Genomic DNA, 19,610 nt, shown 5'->3' on the forward strand with positions numbered 1-19,610 from the left:
CGGACAAAGGATTAATCTCCAAAATATATAAACAGCTCATGCAGTTCAATATTAAAAAAACAAACAACCCAATCAAAAAATGGGCAGAAGTACTAAATAGACATTTTGCCAGAGAAGACATACAGGTGTCCAAGAAGCACATGAAAAGCTGCTCAACATCACTAATTATTAGAGAAATGCAAATCAAAACCACAATCAGGTATCACCTCGCACCAGTTAAGAGTGGGCATCATCAGAAAACCTACAAACAACAAATGCTGGAGAGGGTGTGGAGAAAAGGGAACCCTCTTGCACTGTTGGTAGGAATGTAAATTGATACAGCCACTGTGGAGAACAGTATGGAGGTTCCTTAAAAAACTAAAAATAGAATTACCATATGACTCAGCAATCCCACTACTGGGCATATACCCAGAGAAAACCACAATTCAAAAAGACACATGCACCCCAATGTTCATTGCAGCACTATTTACAATAGCCAGGTCATGGGAGCAACCTAAATGCCCATCGACAGACGAATGGATAAAGAAGATATGGTACATGTATATACAATGGAATATTACTCAGCCATAAAAAGGAATGAAATTGGGTCATTTGTAAAGACGTGGATGCATCCAGAGACTGTGATACAGAGTGAAATAAGTCAGAAAGAGGAAAACAAATATCGTATATTAATGCATATATGTGGAACCTAGAAAAATGGTACAGATGAACCAGTTTGCAGGGCAGAAATAGAGACAGATGTAGAGAACAAACATATGGAAACCAAGGGGGGAAAGTGGTGGGGGGTGGTGAGATGAACTGGGAAATTGGGATTGACATGTATACACTAATATGTATAAAATGGATGACTAGGGGCTTCCCTGGTGGCGCAGTGGTTGAGAGTCCGCCTGCCGATGCAGGGGATGCGGGTTTGCGCCCCGGTGTGGGAAGATCCCACATGCCGCGGAGCGGCTGGGCCCGTGAGCCATGGCTGCTGAGCCTGCGCGTCCGGAGCCTGTGCTCCGCAACGAGAGAGGCCACAACAGTGAGAGGCCCGCGTACCGCAAAAAAAAAAAAAAAAAAAAAAAAGGGATGACTAATAAGAACCTGCTGTATAAAAGAATAAATAAAATAAAATTCTAAATAAGTAAATAAATTCTGCTTCCTTGTTGCTTAACAATCCCATCTTTACGTCCATTCTCTCAGGTTGAATTTTACTGTAAGCAGTAAGGAGGAGCCAAGCTGCACTTCAACACTTTGCTTAGAAATTGTTTCAGCTAGGTATCCCATTTCACCACTTGCAAGTTCTACCTTCCACAAAACACTAGAACATGGACACAATTCTGCCAGAGCTCTTGGCCACTTTACGATAAGGATCACTTCTACAGTTTTCAATAACATGTTCCTCATTTCCATCCTGGTCTTTATTGTCCATATTTCTACCAATATCCTGTTCATGTTTAATTAGGTATTCTCTAAGAAGACTGAGGTTTTCTCTACAGTTTGCCTCTTTTCTTCCTAAGCTCTCATCAGAATTATCTTTAAAATTCTGTTCATGTCAATATAGGTTTTTACCAGTATGCACCTTAAAACTTCCAGCCTCTATTCCTCACCCAGTGCCAAAGCCAGTGCCGTATTTTTACATATTTGTTATGCAGCATCCCCATTTCTCGGTACCAATTTCTGTCAGTTTGTTCGGGCTGCTATAACAAAAATACTGCAGACTGAGTGGCTTAAACAACAAACATTTAACTCTGGAGGATGGGAATTCCAAGATCAAGGCTGGCAGATTATAAGGGCACTAATCCCATTCATGAGGGCTCCACCTACACGACCTATCACCTCCCAAAGGCTCCACTCCAAATACCGTCACACAGGTAATTCATAAATTTGGGGTGGGGGGAATACAAACATCCAGTCTATTGCAAAGCCTCAATCACAAGTCAAAAATAAAACAGTATTTTACTATAAACTATAATATATTTATTTAGAAGCCAAAAACAATATGATGAAACATGAAAACACACACATTTCAGAGAATGGCTTGTTTTGTTAATCAATCTGATCAGTTTTACACAATGAAATATCGTTAAGAAACATAAAAATTATAATATAAACTGTAGTATAAAAATATAAGAAACATAGTATTATTTTTAAAGAAAGAAATTGTAAGAGACATGTTAATACCACAACAACCTAAAACAGAAATTTGAAATGTCACGCTAGAAATAATTTTTTCTTAGTAGTATGCATCAGGTCTTAGAATGTAGGGATGTAGGCAAGTAAAAATGGAAAGTTTATATAGTAAACTTTCTGAATACTATTGTCTGATTTGCTCTATCAAATGTCAGACATCATTATAAGAAATAATATATCTGTCCATTTAAGACTACAATTGCCTTAAATATAAGGTAATTATTATTTTAGAAACAAGCAGTTTTTACATTTTTTTAGAAAGCTAGTAGTAGCATATAAAAATGAACATTACAAGAAACTGGGTAAAACAACATTTACCATGAAAAGATGAATATAATTTTAAAATGAGTCACCTTTCTTTCACTTCAATAGGAACTGTGGGTGAAGGCCTTCATCTCATACCAAAGAACACTCAGTCTTGCTTCTTCTAATAAAGAGCAGTGGAAGAATACATTCCATCCTATGTACTGGCTGTGTTGAAAGAACACAGTTCAGGTCCAGATAAGAAGCTAAAGTGCAGTAGAGGCAAGTTGATTTGTCAGAGTGTATTCACTAATACACTGTGATTTTAACTACTTAATACAAATAAGTGTAATTTATACTTTTACTATGTTGATCCAAATAATCTTTACTGATAAGCTATAGATCCCAGAGAAGCAGCATGTTTGCTGTGTTTTATCATTTTCTTTGCATAGATACAGATTTATCTATCATTTAAATAAAAAACAGCAAAACAATATTAAGCCGTGCCTGCATTTGTAACTTTTGCTTTTACAAAGTGCTATGCAGAATGTCACATTGCAAAATTTAAAAACAAAACTCCAACTCTTGCAATCTGAACAGCACAGTTCAAATCAGGGATCTTCCTGTAAGAAAAAAAAACTCATCTCCTCTGTGTCATATCAAATGAGACACAGGTTCAATAGGCAATCTTAGAGATTCGACCGAACCTATTTTACATGTAAGACATCTATAACCAAGAGAGGTTAAATGTATTAAATACAAGCTTCTCATAAGGGCACTGATGTCTCTAAACTGCTCAGAGATCTAGATTGGTTAATGGCCCTGGTAGTCTGACTCTATCTTCATACAGAGGCAGCTCCTGATTGTGTATGCTAGTAAATGAGGCATAGAAAATATAACCTTATGATATGAAAAACATGTTTTATTTTGTAATAAAATAAAAATTTCCATTGAAATTTTTATGAAGTTTGCAAAATAAGGTTCTGATACATTTGCACAAGTAAAATTTTCTTTGGGCAATAAAACACAGTATTCCTCTCTGCCTTCCGTTTGGTTTTTAACAATGAAGAGTATCATTCTTTTCACCTGGAATCAAATTTGTCTTCAGTAACTGGACATGTTGATGGAGAGGAGAGGGTCAGAGTTAGAAGCTATATTACTCTATCTCAACAAAGATTGCTCTAAAAAGCCCATCATTTTACTATCAATTAATGTGAAAGCTTTGGGATTCATTTCCCCTAATCTCATGTTTAAAGCGTTTTCAAGTTCACTATATATATGTTTACTTGGTTAATGGGTCATAACTTTTTCAGGTAAACTCCTAGTCTACCAAGTAGACGGGTAGACAGATACTCAATTGAAACACATGTTTAGATGTGTTCTTTCACTTACACGCTCAGCCTACCTGTCAAAGCTAATACCCAATAACAATAATCTGCAAGAGCAGATAAATATATTTGTGAATAATTGAGGGCCGACTGTAAGCCCAACCAACTTTTCTAAATTGTTTTCATTAATCAGAATTGCTGATTTGCGGTGTCCATCAATTATGAGTGGATGAACGTTGTGGTGGAGAGCTCTCAAAATACATGAAGTCCTGAAATTGGAAAAAGAATTATATGTATAGATAAATATCAAATTAGATAAATAATTATATAAAGAATGTAAATAGATAATTAGGTGCAATGCACAAAATGTTATTCTTCATAATTTATCAGGTGATCTCATTCCAGTTAAGGATAAATCAAGCTAATGAAATTTTCATGAAGAGAACCTAATATGAAGAACAGCAATTGCAAATCTGAAACTGGGTAGTCAATAAGTTTTCCATCTGGGGTACCAATTAACTAAATTTTCCTTGTTGAAAGGAGGAAAACCTTGATAATCAATATTAAAGATGTTAAATATACCAATTGCAATATGTTAATTAGGTTTTTAAGGTAAATGCTATCAATTTTATTTCTATGATTTATGAATATTAGCCACTAATCAGACAGGAATACAGCAAGGAAATTGTACCTAATAAATCTTAGGTATATTGACAAAGAGGTAATAGATGAAGGGAGAGAACATCAGCTTTAGAGTTATTTTATTTCACTAAGAAATCAAAGAACAGGCATCTTTAAGTAGTGAGAATGGTAAGTAACATGAAATGATGACAATTACACCCACTGGATGCCTAGTATCTTTCAAGCACTCTCCTGGCCCCTTTACTCATATGATAGCTAATACTCATAACCCTGAAATATATATATATATATATATATATGTGTGTTTTCATTTCCATTTTACAAATAAGGAAACTGAGGCTTGCAAGTGTTAAACACTTTGCAAGACATATAACTAGTAAGTGGCAGAGACAGCTTCAAATCGTATTGCCTTTCTACTGCACTACACTGCTTCTCATCAGAAAGAATAATTCTCTCAGGATAACTCAGAAGCAAAAGGCTTACAATGAGGAAGCAAGCTCCAAAAATCATGGCTTTCATTGTCACATCCAGGTCTAATGGGAAGTGAATTTCAAAGTGGTCAGCATCACTCATTGCTGATAACACACCATTCCACTTCCGAGTAATACTGCCGATACTGGATACACCATCGAGGGATATGACCTAGAAAGACAAGAAAGTGACTTTATGATTGAAAGATGTTAAACTACATGCTTTATTCTCCTGTTTATAAGCAGTTTACACTGAGGTAGTATAAGTATGGTGCAGGAAATGAATATAGTAATAATATAATTTCAAATAGGGAATTATGGCCAAGAAGGGTTAAGTGCCTTGCAACTGGTTGACAACCAAGCTGGGGAGTATCTTACAATTCTCAGGTCAGTGTTCTTTCTTCACCCTCAAATGAGTTATTAGGGAAGCCTGTCAGAGGAGGTATGATTTAAACTGATTTTGAAATTCTTTTTCATATAGCAAAGGGTGGGAATTGGGGATTGGAAGGGAGTCTTTCCCAGTCGAGGGAAACATGTTAGCAAAAGCAAGGTGGTATGGCTCTTTTCACTTCACAAAATCCATATGATCACTCAGGCTTTTGTGGGCCCTGTCTTCTTAAAGTATGTCAGAGTCCCAAAGGGCTTCAGCTTCTAGAAGGCACCTGCCACAAGGATAATAACCAAACACTACATTTTGGTGATTAAAATGACCCACACACCCTGCCCTCGAAATCTGGCTTATCTACATTTTCTATCTATCTATAATGGCCTTTTAATAAATAAGTCATGGTTGATGATATGGTTATGTAAAATGAGAACTAAGGAAAGTTTATTGGGTGTCATAGAAAATATTTGAATGAGCAATTCTGGATTATCAATTTTGTTGAATTGTGAGGCATTTAGAAAGAACTCTTTAAGAAGCCCAGGAATCTCCTTTGTCACAACTGTTAAGAGTAATAAGCTATCATTTTGTGGCCATTGAGATGAAGGCAGAACAGAAGGATTTTCCTTCTTCCAGAAAATGTTATAATCCACTATAAGATTTATCCTGGTTTATGAGTGTTGTCTTGTTTCTTGAGGATGCAGACAGACTTCTATCTTGCAAATAAGCAATTTGCACAACCTCAGGGGTGCTCTATTGGTTCTGTGATATGTGGGGCCTTTTCATTACTCAGGACCTATATTCTGTTCCTGGAAATCTTTGGTAAAAATGGTTAGTGAAATACAGCCAAGAATAAAATAGATGGATTAGGTTAGGCTATTTATTCTCAGGTTTAATGTTTTAAATGGTTTCTTCTTATCTTTATCAAACACTGAAATCATGCAAAAGAAGCTCACATTGTGGAAAACGTTAAGCAATCCCCTAATGATAATTTGAAAATTTTTCAATGTCAACTGGTTAGTTAACTCTTTCCTCACATTACGTTATTCATTCACACACAAAAAAATCATCTAAAAGCACATCATTCTGAGGTCTGTTAGTAGATGTAGAAAAAATAGTAGAAACATTTATTTTTATATTTGTTTACCTCAAAAACAGAATCTGAACCACAGCCATAGGTTGAGCATGGCCCAAGCACTCCCATCATATCTTCTTTCTTCTCATTTTGGATGCTGTACACTGCCCTGCACAGGTTCCAGTGTTCGGCAACAAAGCCAATGGTGACACCAGGAGGACACTGCACCTCCAGCTGCAAATGAAGCAGTGACAGAAGCGAAGATGCTACATGTATAGGTATACACATACACAGATACACACAATCTAGGTATGTTCCTAATTCATTCAAGAACTAGGGAAACTGTCACTGGGAAAGAGTCTTCCATTATCCCCAGGCTATTTCTTAGGGCTGTATTTCAGTGAACAGCCTTGAGAGATGAAGTCATGTTCCCTTTGGGACAAAATTACTCCTTGTTATAAAATGGTCAGTTCTCCAAGCTCCATGTCCCTTAGCTGCATATGTAGCATCTACCTGGGATCCGCTGAGTCATCCTTGTAGAACTTGGGGATGAGGGGACCTACGCACGTGTGCTGGAGTTCATGCTGCTAACTGTGCTGTAATAAAGTCCTTTGCCCCTGACCTAGGGTTCTCATGTCTTCTGGCACAATCCATGAAAAAGTAACATGCTAGCTTCTTAGACTGACATCTCAGACATGACAAGTGTAATAGGAAACAAGAGAAAAGAGGCATTCTGAAAATTGTATGTTGTGAAGACAACAGTATGTGTGTATAAGTATAGGATGAAGTGGAGACTGATCTCAAATATAAGACTGTTATTATACAAAGACAATAATGACAAAGGAGTAAACTATCTGACAATTGCTAATATTCACTGAGCACTAAACTATTTGCCAGGCACTACTAACACAGTTGACATTTACTTACTATATAATCCTCAAAATAACCATCCTATGAGATAGGTACTATTAATATCTCCATTTTATAGGTGAATAAATCAAGGCACAGAGGCTATAAGTAAATTCTATTGAAAATGCTGGTACTTAACATATAATTAAAATCCCAGTGATCCTAGGAGGTACTTTTTTATGCCCAGTTAACATATTAAGAACACTGAGGCTAAAACAGGTTAAGTAAATTGCCCACTTTTAAGTAGGTGGCATATTTGAAATTCAGATTCTCTTGGATCTCTCTCTAAAACTTTTCTCTTCCCTGTAGCAGACAATTTTCCTAGGGCAGCACAGATTATAGAAGAGCAATTAAACTGCAACTTGGCACAACTGCTTCCTAGTTCCAGCATCTACCAAGTGTAACACCATCCTCAGGCACTTATTCATTTTTAGCCACCCTTTCTTTATCTGTAGCAAGGTGTAAATTATGATGGGTAGAGTAAAAGTATCTCAAGTTTCTTCCGATCCTATTTAAAAGCATGTCTACATTTAGTGTGACCTCATTTGGGGATATGTAGGCACATTTAGACAAATGTGTGTTCTAGGTAACAGACTAATTTCTAATTCAGTAGACACAACTGATAGAATTGCGATCACTGACTAAATAACCCTCATTTGTGCTTGACCACCCCGCCAACTAGCACCTGAAGACATGAACCCACATGAAAAATGTCTTTGTGGTTTTTCCATAGGTAAGACAATTTGGCATTTGGCTTCCTTCCTCCCCTCATCCCAATATCTTCTTCCATTCTGCCTGTGCCATGAAAGTCCCCTCCTGTGTAGCTTTGGAAGGAGCACAATCGTGCAGGGAAGAGTTGGATCAGAAAGAAACAATGGATGAGACTTCTGTCCTCTTACCTCTTGCCTGGTGGAGGGGCAACAGAAGCAACAGCAGGTGCATCTGAAAGGTCTCTGCATTGTCATGATTTCTCGGCCCATACAGTCAGTGACCCGGAGCACAAAGGGCCTCAGTGTCCGATAAGCATTCCTGGTATAATCATCTGTGTCTTCGGTCACAAAGTAAACCATCTGGCCCAGGTTGTTTTTAATATCATATGTATTATTAGTTTCAAAATCTGTTATCACTAAAAATGAGAGAGCCATCTTATTTTAGAAGCAGTTAAAATGGGCCTCAAGAAGTCCTTTTGTAGGATTTCACAGGGGCCTAAAGCAAAAGAGCTTTTTAAAAAATTTCAGGTGAAAAATATGCAATTATTAGAATGCCATTGTAATTCATATGCCCTATAAGTATATAGGTAATTTTGAACTTTTAAAACATTTCTTTTAAGAAGTTCAGTGTAAAATGATTTTTAAAACTTTTCCACATAGAAGCAAAGATTGGAAACAATATTCCTGGAGTACTTGAATTAAGAAAACTTTAATTATAAAAACATTTAGAGGAAATCATACACCAGACCATGAATTAATCAGCTTATGAAATATGCTGAGAGGATTAGGGCCATTACTAATTGCAAATAAGAAAACTAAATAAGAAAAGTCAAAGGCTCTATGTGGAGGTAAAATGAATGAAATGAGGGTGTAGATCTGATACAGTGAGGGGAACTGAGAACAGGCATTGTGTTTACCGTGATTTTTTCTTACTTCCACAGCATTGGACTTAGAACTCAGCAGACTGAGACTCTATTTCCAGTTCTGCCATTGATTAGCTGACTAGGGTGCCCTTGACTAGCTCATCTAGTCTTTTTGCTCCTTCTTTCCCTTGTCCATGAAAAGTGAATATGGAGGAGTTGAGATGGGTAAAGGATAGGGCGTTCAATCAGGTAAAAATGTTTAAGTCCTTTTGAAATCTAAGAGCTCATGTATGATGTGTAAACAGATAAAATTATACAAAGTTAAGTCCCTTTATTACTTTCTTGAAGATAGGGTAATAGAGGATAGTCTTTTCTCTTTGAACCACTAAAAAATGATCAATATAAATAAGGAACTAGATATTGGATAATGCAAATTTTCACCTGATTCAAATATTGCTGGACACTACAAAATTATACATACTTTCCAGGGGTTCAAAATGCTGAAGAACATGTATGTTGTCCAACTGTTGGGATAGAACAAAGCAATTAGGAGAGAGAGAAATAACAGAATCAAATCAAACCAGTATTAGAAAAAAAACTGATGAGACAGAAATTAAATGTATCAATTGATACAAAAATATCTCTCTGAAACTGAATGGAATCAAAAACATTTTTATCAAGCAAAATCAGCCCATCTGCACCTGATCAGATGGTTATTAGCAGAGCTGTCCAGATAGAACACTTTCCTCCATGTCCCCTGTAAAATATTGAAACAATTCTCTAAAATATCAGAAAATCATCTTCCTGCTTCAGTAACAGCATCTAGAAGAAGCTATGTTGCCTAGTTCAGTTCCTACTCACTGGTCTCTCTGATATGTCACCCACAGACTGGACTTGTCAGGAAGTTCGGGACAGTTTAACATGGACCAGCCACAGAGAAGCCAATTTTCTCAGTGGCTTAGGGAGAGTGAATGAGGCAGGGTGGACCTTGCACAGGAATGTCCGATCTCATATTACTTCACAGTACCTCTGAAAGAGGTTAACACACTGACTTCCATTCACTTGGGCTGCTGATGCCAGGGTCTTCCCTAAGTGCAGACTTTAATAGGGGAAGATCCAAGAGAGCTGGAAGCATGTGAATAGGATGAGGGCAAAGGAGAGGAAACATTCTCCAAGGATGGAATCCCTTGAAAAGGGAGGTTGGTAATACCATTAGACCAACTTCTACCTTAACTTTACTTAGGAATCACTGTAAAGATAAACACTTTGGCCCATCATCTGTTATACTTGAGAACATCCTAGCAGAAAAGAAACCCCCTTAAGGACAGACTACTCGTATCTATCTAATTGTAGATAATTTAGATCATTAGATCATTCCTAATGCCCGAGCCCAGAACATTGCCCGAAATGCCATATTTTACCAAATGTTTGTTGAATACATTAATTAATGAACACTACATTACTGTGGTAATAAATAAAATTTAAAATAATGTAACCTGACATAAACATTTTGTGGCGTGATCCATTACAGGTGGGTATAGAGAGGATACAATCTTTCTTTCATTAAAAAATTTTTCGGGCTTCCCTGGTGGCGCAGTGGTTGAGAGTCCGCCTGCCGATGCAGGGGGCATGGGTTCGTGCCCCGGTCCAGGAAGATCCCACATGCCGCGGAGCAGCTGGGCCCGTGAGCCATGGCCGCTGAGCCTGCGCCTCCGGAGCCTGTGCTCCACAACGGGAGAGGCCCCAACAGTGAGAAGCCCGCGTACCGCAAAAAAAAAAAAAAAAAAAAAATTTTCTTTTATGAAAACACAATCAGGTGAGAGGGCCTAAACATGTCTTACAAAATTATCAAAAGTGGCCACTAGGGTGGTTTACAGTCCCTTTGAAAAACTCTAGGGACTCTTAAACATCTATAACTAAAAAGTAAAAATATTCACTACTTGGTAAGAGCTTCTACTGCTGGGCAAAATATTCTAAAGAAATGCCTGTTACTGTGAAAGAAGTTTACCCAATAAGATACTACGGTTGTTAAGAAGCAGTTCTAACAAAGTGTGGAGTCACTGGCCAAGCCAGTATTCTAGAAATAATATAAACCTGCTACTCTGGATGTTAAAGTGTCAGGATAGTCCTGATAATGATTCATGTAATTTGCACACGAGATGGCAAAAAGACTATGATAGGGACTTCCCTGGCAGTCCAGTGGTTAAGACTCCACACTTCCACTGCAGGGGGCATGGGCTCAATCCCTGGTCGGGGAACTAAGGTACAGCCAAAAATAAAAAATAAAAGCCTAGGATGAAAAAATGCTTAGATGCCTGGCTCTGTGTCTTCCACCTACACACAAGGTGTTTCAACTAAAAACATCCTCACAGCTATTATCCACTGTGTGGGTCCCATGTGCCAAAAATATTAGGCACGTTACAAACCTTATCTCATTAAAAATTCTCCTAACAACCAATAGAGTAGGTATGACTAGCACTATTTTATAGATGATGAAATTCAAGCACCAAGAGGTTAGAAAAGTTACTCAAGGTAGTAGAGTGAGGAGAGAGTAGAGCTAGAATTAAAACCCAGGTTTGTCTGGCTCTAAACCTGTATTATTTGTTTCTTTTTCAATTTTTTTTTAAACTAAAAACATTGCTGAAACGGAAAATAGAATTCATAAAATATGCTCATTTAACTTCACTGAAAGTAACAGAAGAAATTAAGAAAATGGTTTTTTAATATTTAAATGAACAATATTAAAGCTATACATTTTTAAAAAGAAATGACTCTAGATCTTGGATTTCTAAGGAAATTTTCTATATTTATCATCAAGTAAAAAATAAACTTTCTAAACTTGGTTAACTTATAAGCATTTTATAAGCTTCTAAAATAATGTAGTTACTCTAGCACTGTACCTGAATGACTGGCTTTGTCAATATTTTGCCAAACAACAGGTTAATAAAGTTTTTGGTTTATGTAAAATCCAAATTTTCCTGAAACAACTGTATTACTTTCAAAGATCAACACTAGAACTTTGTAACAATGGTTTTCAATGCACAGGATCAACAGTCAGTATATAAAACTGAAAAGAGAAACATGTCAACTCCAAGGAACATTTGGTTGACTACGGTGGGGAGACACGTATTGAATTGGCAAGTCCCTTGCTTATAATGTATCAATATTCCAACACTTGCTTTTTCTAGAAGTGAAACATGATTTAGTAGTTTCTAGGGGATTTGCAATACTAGGTTTATCTTATTTTCATTAAGCAACATTTTTATTTCTGACATAGGTTTTTAAACAATACCATTTGATGGTACACAAACCTGTGGGCATGTTGCCCCAGTTTCTGAAATGGGTGGCCCAGTCCTAGAATGTCCATCTAGATAAAAATTAGAGAGTCTCTGTGTTGTGGAAAGGGGTTCTCCGGACCTTGACCTGAAACAGTATCCTTGGAGGTCCCCTATTTTTATTTACCTTGTATGCTTTGGGAGGTGACAAGACTGGTTGATGAAAACTATGGGTGGTGAGAAATAGCAATGGCCTGAGGCACTGAGTGATTTACTCACTGTCTACTGTTCTGTTCTGTTCTTTGTAATATTGCTTTTCTTGACATTCAGCCTTTACTTCTAAGCAAATGACACTCCAATTAACATCTTTGATAATTTTTCTTCTATTCCAATTCCTAGTTTTTAAACTGCCTTCAATAGGACATCTTGAATGTCTTAAAATTCAATATACAACCTTCACAAAAACCATATCATCCCACCAAAAAAATCCCTATCTTCTTTGTTCCCCATTCACATTTCTGAAATTAGCACTACCACTCCGATAGTCTCACAAACATCTGTCATCACTGACCCATCCCTTTATCTACTCTATCCAGTCTCTTTTTTTTGGATCCCCAGTCATACTTTGTAAGAAAATAATTTGGATTTGTGTGGAGTACCTGGGCTAAATATTCCAGACCTGGAGGACAGTTTGGCATAACAGTTGGCATTGGCATCCATACTATTGGAGCAGAATGTTGTGGTGCAGGATATTTTCCAGGCTGGTACTGGATAGGATGGCTACCACCAGTTTGCATGTACAAGGGGAAGGTAGTGGGCTGATGTGGACTGTAGTATCCCACAGGCAAGCCTCCTGGGTGGCCTGCAGGAGGAGGGACAGCTGGTCCAGGGGGCCCTGTGTTCAAAAACAAATGAAAGTGTTATACATTATAAACACTACAATATATTGGAAATTAGCATGACTTTTTACATGGAGATGATATGAATCACACAACCTCCACTTAAAAATAACAAGGTGTTCCATTTTACAAGTGTGTAGGATGTACCAAAATGTACTAAGGGGATTTACATATTAACTCATTTAATCCTCTTAAGCCTTATGAGACAATTATTCCCATTTCAGAGGTACAGAAGTAAGGTTGAAATATCAAGTTAACATGTTAGCCTCTAGGCATTAGCTTCCTTCTTTGGAGATAATAATATACCTACTTCATTAGGTTATAGTAGGATTAGCGCAAGGCCTAGCATATAATTAGCATGGTTAATTTTTTGTTACTATGTTTACTGTTATTATTGTTTAAGGTCATAAAGGTAGTAAGGTCTACTAAACTTCAAAGGGGTTCTTTTTTTTTTTTCTTTTTGCGGCTTGCGGGCCTCTCACAGCCGCAGCCTCTCCCGTTGCGGAGCACAGGCTCTGGATGCGCAGGTTCAGTGGCCATGGCTCACGGGCCCAGCCACTCCGCGGCATGCGGGATCCTCCTGGACCGGGGCACGAACCCGTGTCCCCCGCATTGGCAGGCGGACTCCCAACCACTGCGCCACCAGGGAAGCCCCCCAAAGGGGTTCTTTTAATGACTGCTATCTAACTCCAGAACAGTTTCATCACCCGTCCCAAAAATCCCATACCCATTGGCGGTCATTCCCCATCTTTTCCCCCAGTCCCTGGAAACCGCTATCTCTATAGATTTGCCTAATCCGGACATTTCATATAAATAAAATCATGTGACATAGCCTTTGTATCTGGTTTCTTTTACTTGGCAAGTTTTCAACGTTCATCCTTGAACTTTGCATTAGTACTTCATTAATAAAAACTAGTGAAATAACAATACTCGCGTCAGACAAAATATACTTTAAGACAAAAACTGTTACTAGAGGTAAAGAACATTTTATTACAATAACAGAAGTGTCAATCCATCAAGAAGACATAACAATTATATACACCTAAAAACAGAGCTTCAAAATACATGAAGCAAAAACTGACACACTAAAAAGTGAAATAGGCAATCCAATGAACAATAGTTGGAGGCTGCAATACCCCACTCACAATAAGGGATAGAACACCTAAGCAGAAGATCAAAAAGGAAATAGAAGCATGAAAAACACTATAAATGAAACAATACATAACAGGCATGTATAGAACACTCTACCCAACAACAACAGACTAAACATTCTTCTCAAATGCACATAGAACCTTCTCCAGGATAGACCTACTGGATGGCCATAAAACAAGTCTCAACAAATTTAAGATACCTGAAATCATACAGAGTATATTCTATTACAATGGAATAAAACCAGAAATCAATAATAATAGAAGAAATTTTGGAAATCACAAATATGAGGAAATAAATCAATACACTCTTAAATAAACAAACGGGTAAAAAGAAATCATGAGAGAAATGAGAAAATACTTTGAGATGAATGAAACAAAAGCACAATATACCAAAGCTTATGGGATGCAGCTAAAACAATGCTTAGAGGGAAACTGACAGCTGTAAACACCTACACTAAAAAAGAAATAGCTCAAATCAGTAACCCAACTTTCCACCTTAGAAATAAATCAAACCCAAAGCAAGAAGGAGGAAATAATAAACACTGAAGTAGAAGTGAGTGAAATGAAACAGGAAAAACAATAGACAAAAATCAGCAAAACTGGGCTTCCCTGGTGGCGCAGTGGTTGAGAATCTGCCTGCCAATTCAGGGGACACGGGTTCAAGCCCTGGTCTGGGAAAATCCCACATGCCTCGGAGTAACTGGGCCCGTGAGCCACAACTACTGAGCCTATGCGTCTGGAGCCTGTGCTCCACAACAAGAGAGGCCACGATAGTGAGAGGCCCGTGCACTGCAATGAAGAGTGGCCCCCACTTGCCACAACTAGAGAAAGCCCTCGCACAGAAACGAAGACCCAACACAGCCAAAAATAAATAAAGTAATTAATTTTTAAAAAATCAGCAAAACCAAAAGTAGGTTCTTTTAAAAGATCAACAAGTGCCCCTGGTGGCTCAGTGGTTAAGAGTCCGTCTGCCAAGGCAGGGGACATGGGTTCATGCCCCAGTCCGGGAAGATCCCACATGCCGCGGAGTGGCTGGGCCCGTGAGACATGGCTGCTGGGCCTGTGCATCTGGAGCGACGGGAGAGGCCACAGCAGTGAGAGGCCCACGTACCTCAAAAAAAAAAAAGATCAACAAAATTGAGAAACCTTAAGCCAGACTAACCAAGAAAAAAAAATAGACTTCAATTGTTAAACACAGGGGTGAAAATGGGGACATTACTAAACTTACAGAAATTAAAATGCATCATAGGGAAATATTATGAACGGTTGCATGCAAAAGCAGGGTCCTGTGCATGATCTCTGCACACAGCACCACCAAGGGGGTGGGAAGACCACCCAGGCTACGCCTCCTGCCCAACCCACTGACCCGTCCCTACCCTCACCCCATTTAAGGAACCAGCTCAGCCCCTGCCTCGGGGAGTGAGCAAGGCCACCTGCTTCTTATTCTCGCTCCCTCTGCTGTAGCAGGAATCCCAGTAAAGCCCTGCTTCAACTTCTCATCTGGCCTCTTAACAATTTCTGTTGATTAAATTGTCCAAGGACCTGGGTCTGTAACACATTCACTGGTAGACGCATAGTATGTGAAGTGATTAGAGAGGAGGGGCAACTAACCTAGGCAGAAGAGGTACCCTGTGATGTAAGTGCTGACACATTAGACCCAGCCAGCACCTTTACGATGAGCAAAAGTTTTCGATACAGCAGGTACAAAATGAGCAGCCGCACAGAGGAAGCTCAGTACCACAGGAATAAAGGCCATGCATATATAGAGATTTAGCAAACAAAACAGAAAGGAAGGTGGGGAGGAAGTGACGATTATGAAAGACCTATGCTCTGTGCAAAGAACCTGAGCTTTATGCTAGTAAAATGTAAAATGGAGTGACCAGTTTTACATTTAGAACCTTTATGAGTGAGAAGGTTAAATTAGGAAGGAGGTGCCTGCAGGAGTCTAGATGTGAGGTAAGGAAGTTTAATTGTGATGAAAAGAGTAGAAAGTGGAGAAAATAATCGACGTTTAAGAGACATATTGTCTTGGCAGTAGACTGGATGTGAGGAAAGATTCTCAAGTTTCTGACATGGGTCCCTGCAGGCCTCCAGTGTAGAGAAAGAACAGAGGGCACGTGTTCCGGAGTGAGATGCCCAAGATGCACTGAGGAATCACTGAGTTTGAGATCCTGGGTCACCCAGGGCAAGTGGTCTACAGGCAGGTGGAAATGCAAGTTTAGAGCAGAGGAGACTGATGTGGGTAGGGGCTAAGGGATTCGTAAGTGGTTAAAGGCAAATGAAACCATATGGGGGTATTCCCAGTATAACTTAGGAGAGTGTAAAAGGACAGGTGAATGGAAGAGGTGAGAGAGAGGACAGGGCAGGGCAGGGCTGGACAGGGGAGTGGCCCAAGGACCTCTGGGGAATACCCGTTTTTAAGGGTAGAGAACACAGACCTCTTGACAGAGACCAGGAGTCAGGAGAGACTAACAGAAAAATAATGGTAACTAGAAACAATGTTAAATTAGAGCTAAGTGAGAAAAAAAGTGCTAATGTCTTTAGAAAAAATGGAGGAAATTTCACGTTTCAGTTTGTTGTGAAGAACAGACTTTAATTCCTTTAAGAGCTGTGTTTAAGAGTACCCAAATTAGGGGGGGGACCTTGAAGATGGCGGAAGAGTAAGACGCGGAGATCGCCTTCCTCCCCACGGATACACCAGAAATACATCCACACGTGGAACAACTCCTACAGAACTCCTACTGAAGGCTGGCAGACGACCTCAGACCTACCAAAAGGCAAGAAACTCCCCACGTAACTGGGTAGGGCAAAAGAAAAAACAGAGACAAAAGAATAAGGACGGCACCTGCACCAGTGGGAGGGAGCTGTGAAGGAGGAAAAGTTTCCACACACTAGGAAGCCCCTCCGCGGGCGGAGACTGCGGGAGGCAGAGGGGGGAGTTTCGGGACCGCGGAGTAGTGCACAGCGACGGGTGCGGAGGGCAAAGCGGGGAGATTCCTGCACAGACGATCGGTGCCGACCAGCACTCACCAACCCGAGAGGCTTGCTGCTCACCCACCGGGGCGGGCGGGGCTGCGAGCTGAGGCTCGGGTTTTGGTTTTGGACGGAGCTCAGAGAGAGGACTGGGGTTGGCGGCTTGAACATAGCCTGAAGGGGTTAGTGCACCACGACTAGCCGGGAGGGAGTTCGGGGAAAAGCCTGCACCGGCCGAAGAGGCAAGAGACTTTTTCTTCCCTCTTTGTCTCCTGGTGCGCGAGGAGAGGGGTTTAAGAGCGCTGCTTAAAGGAACTCCAGAGACGGGCGCGAGCCGCGGCTAAAAGCGCGAACCCCAGAGACGGGCGCGAGCCGCGGCTGAGGGCGCGAGCCCCCGAGACGGGCGCGAGCCGCGGCTGAAAGCGCAAACCCCAGAGACGGGCGCGAGCCGCGGCTGAAAGCGCAAACCCCAGAGACGGGCGCGAGCCGCGGCTAAAACCGCGGACCCCAGAGACGGGCGGGAGACGCTAAGGCTGCTGCTGCCGCCACCAAGGGGCCTGTGTGCGAGCACAGGTCACTCTCCACACCCCTCTTCCGCGGAGCCTGTGCAGCCCGCCACTGCCAGGTTCCCGGGATCCAGGGACAACTTCCCCGGGACAGCGCACGGCGGGCCTCAGGCTGGTGCAACGTCACGCCGGCCTCTGCCGCAACGTCACGCTGCCTCTGCCGCCTCAGGCCGGCCCCGCACGCAGTGCCCCTCCTTCCCCCATCCCCCAACCCCCGGCCTGAGTGAGCCGGAGGCCCCGAATCAGCGGCTCCTTTAACCCCGTCCTGTCTGAGCGAAAAAACAGATGCCCTCCAGCGACCTACACGCAGAGGCAGGGCCAAATCCAAAGCTGAGCTCCTGTGAGCTGTGAAAACAAAGAAGAGAAAGGGAAATCTCTCCCAGCAGCCACAGAAGCAGCGGATTAAAGCTCCACAATCAACTTGATATACCCTGCATCTGTGGAATACCTGAATAGACAAGGAATGATCCCAAATTGAAGAGGTGGAATATAGGAGCGAAATCTATGATTTTTTTCCCTTTTCCTCTTTTTGTGAAGGTGTACGTGTATGCTCCTGTGTGACATCTAGTCTGTATACTCTAGCTTCCACCATTTGTCCTAGGGCTCTATCCGTCCATGACTTTTTTTTAAAAATTCTTTTTCTTAATAATTAAGTTTAATTGTAATAACTTTATTATACTTTACCTTCGTTCTTTCTTTCTTTCCTTCCTTCCCTCCCTCCTTTAGACAACGAATCACCCCAAATTGAGGAGGTGGTCTCAGGGAGCAGGATTTATGATTTTTCCCCCTTTACCTCTTTTTGTGAAGGTGTATGTGTATGCTTCTGTGTAAGATTTTCTCTGTATAGCTTTGCTTCCAACATTTGTCCTAAGGTTCTATTCGTCCCTTTTTTTTTTTCTAAATATTGTTTAATTCAATAACTATATTATACTTTATTTTATTTTTACTGTATCATCTTTCTTTCTGTCTTTTTTTCCTTCTTTCCCTCCTTCCTTCCTTCCTCCCTCCCTCCCTCCCTCCCTCCTTTCTTTCCTTCTTTGCTTCTTTCTTCCTTCCTTCCTTTCCTCCTTTCCTTCTTTCTTTCCTCATACCTCTACTAATTCTCTCTACTTTTTCTCCCTTTTATTCTGAGCCGTGTGGATGAAAGGCTCGTGGTGCTCCAGCCAGGAGTCAGGGCTCTGCCTCTGAGGTAGAAGAGCCAACTTCAGGTCACTGGTCAACAAGAGACCTCCCAGCTCCACATAATATTAAACAGCGGAAATCTCCCAGAGACCTCCATCTTAACACCAGCACCCAGCTTCACTCAACGACCAGCAAGCCACAGTGCTGGACAACCTATGCCAAACAACTAGCAAAACAGGAACACAACCACACCCATTAGCAGAGAGGCTGCCTAAAATCATAATAAGGCCACAGACACCCCAAAACACACCACCAGACGTGAACCTGCCCACTAGAGAGACAAGATCCAGCCTCATCCAGCACAACACAGGCACTAGTCCCCTCCACCAGGAAGCCTACACAACCCACTGAAACAACCTTAGCCACTGGAGACAGACATCAAAAACAACGGGAACTACGAAAGTGCAGCCTGCAAAAAGGAGACCCCAAACACAGTAAGATAAGCAAAATGAGAAGACAGAAAAACACACAGCAGATGAAGCAGCAAGATAAAAACCCACCAGACCTAACAAATGAAGAGGAAATAGGCAATCTACCTGAAAAAGAATTCAGAATAATGATAGTAAGGATGATCCGAAATCTTGGAAGTAGAATGGACAAAATGCAAGAAACAGTTAACAAGGACCTACAAGAACTAAAGATGAAACAAGCAACGATGAACAATGCAATAAATGAAATTAAAATCACTCTAGATAGGATCAATAGCAGAATAACTGAGGCAGAAGAACGGATAAGTGACCTGGAAGATAAAGTAGTGGAAATAACTA

At 40.4% G+C, this 19,610-nt stretch overlaps 1 protein-coding gene across 3 annotated transcripts in view; it reads right to left on the bottom strand.

The window, feature by feature from the left end:
- Window positions 1–1,989: 1,989 nt before the first annotated feature.
- PLSCR4 (phospholipid scramblase 4) overlaps window positions 1,990–19,610 on the bottom strand; it is a 47,978-nt gene continuing 30,357 nt past the window's right edge. For 2 of the 3 annotated variants that reach the window (XM_032631248.1, XM_032631249.1), the window contains exons 4-9: window positions 12,732–12,967; window positions 9,279–9,321; window positions 8,124–8,350; window positions 6,388–6,549; window positions 4,872–5,030; window positions 1,990–4,015 (exon numbers count right to left, since the gene is read on the bottom strand). In XM_032631248.1, coding sequence (XP_032487139.1) covers window positions 3,962–4,015; window positions 4,872–5,030; window positions 6,388–6,549; window positions 8,124–8,350; window positions 9,279–9,321; window positions 12,732–12,967 — 881 coding nt within the window. In that variant the 3' untranslated portion in view covers window positions 1,990–3,961. The remainder of the gene's footprint in view (window positions 4,016–4,871; window positions 5,031–6,387; window positions 6,550–8,123; window positions 8,351–9,278; window positions 9,322–12,731; window positions 12,968–19,610) is intronic. The other variant, XM_032631250.1, reaches the window with a different exon arrangement.

The sequence above is a fragment of the Phocoena sinus genome, chromosome 4 (assembly GCF_008692025.1).
Source record: "Phocoena sinus isolate mPhoSin1 chromosome 4, mPhoSin1.pri, whole genome shotgun sequence".
NCBI classification, from domain to species: Eukaryota; Metazoa; Chordata; class Mammalia; order Artiodactyla; family Phocoenidae; genus Phocoena; species Phocoena sinus.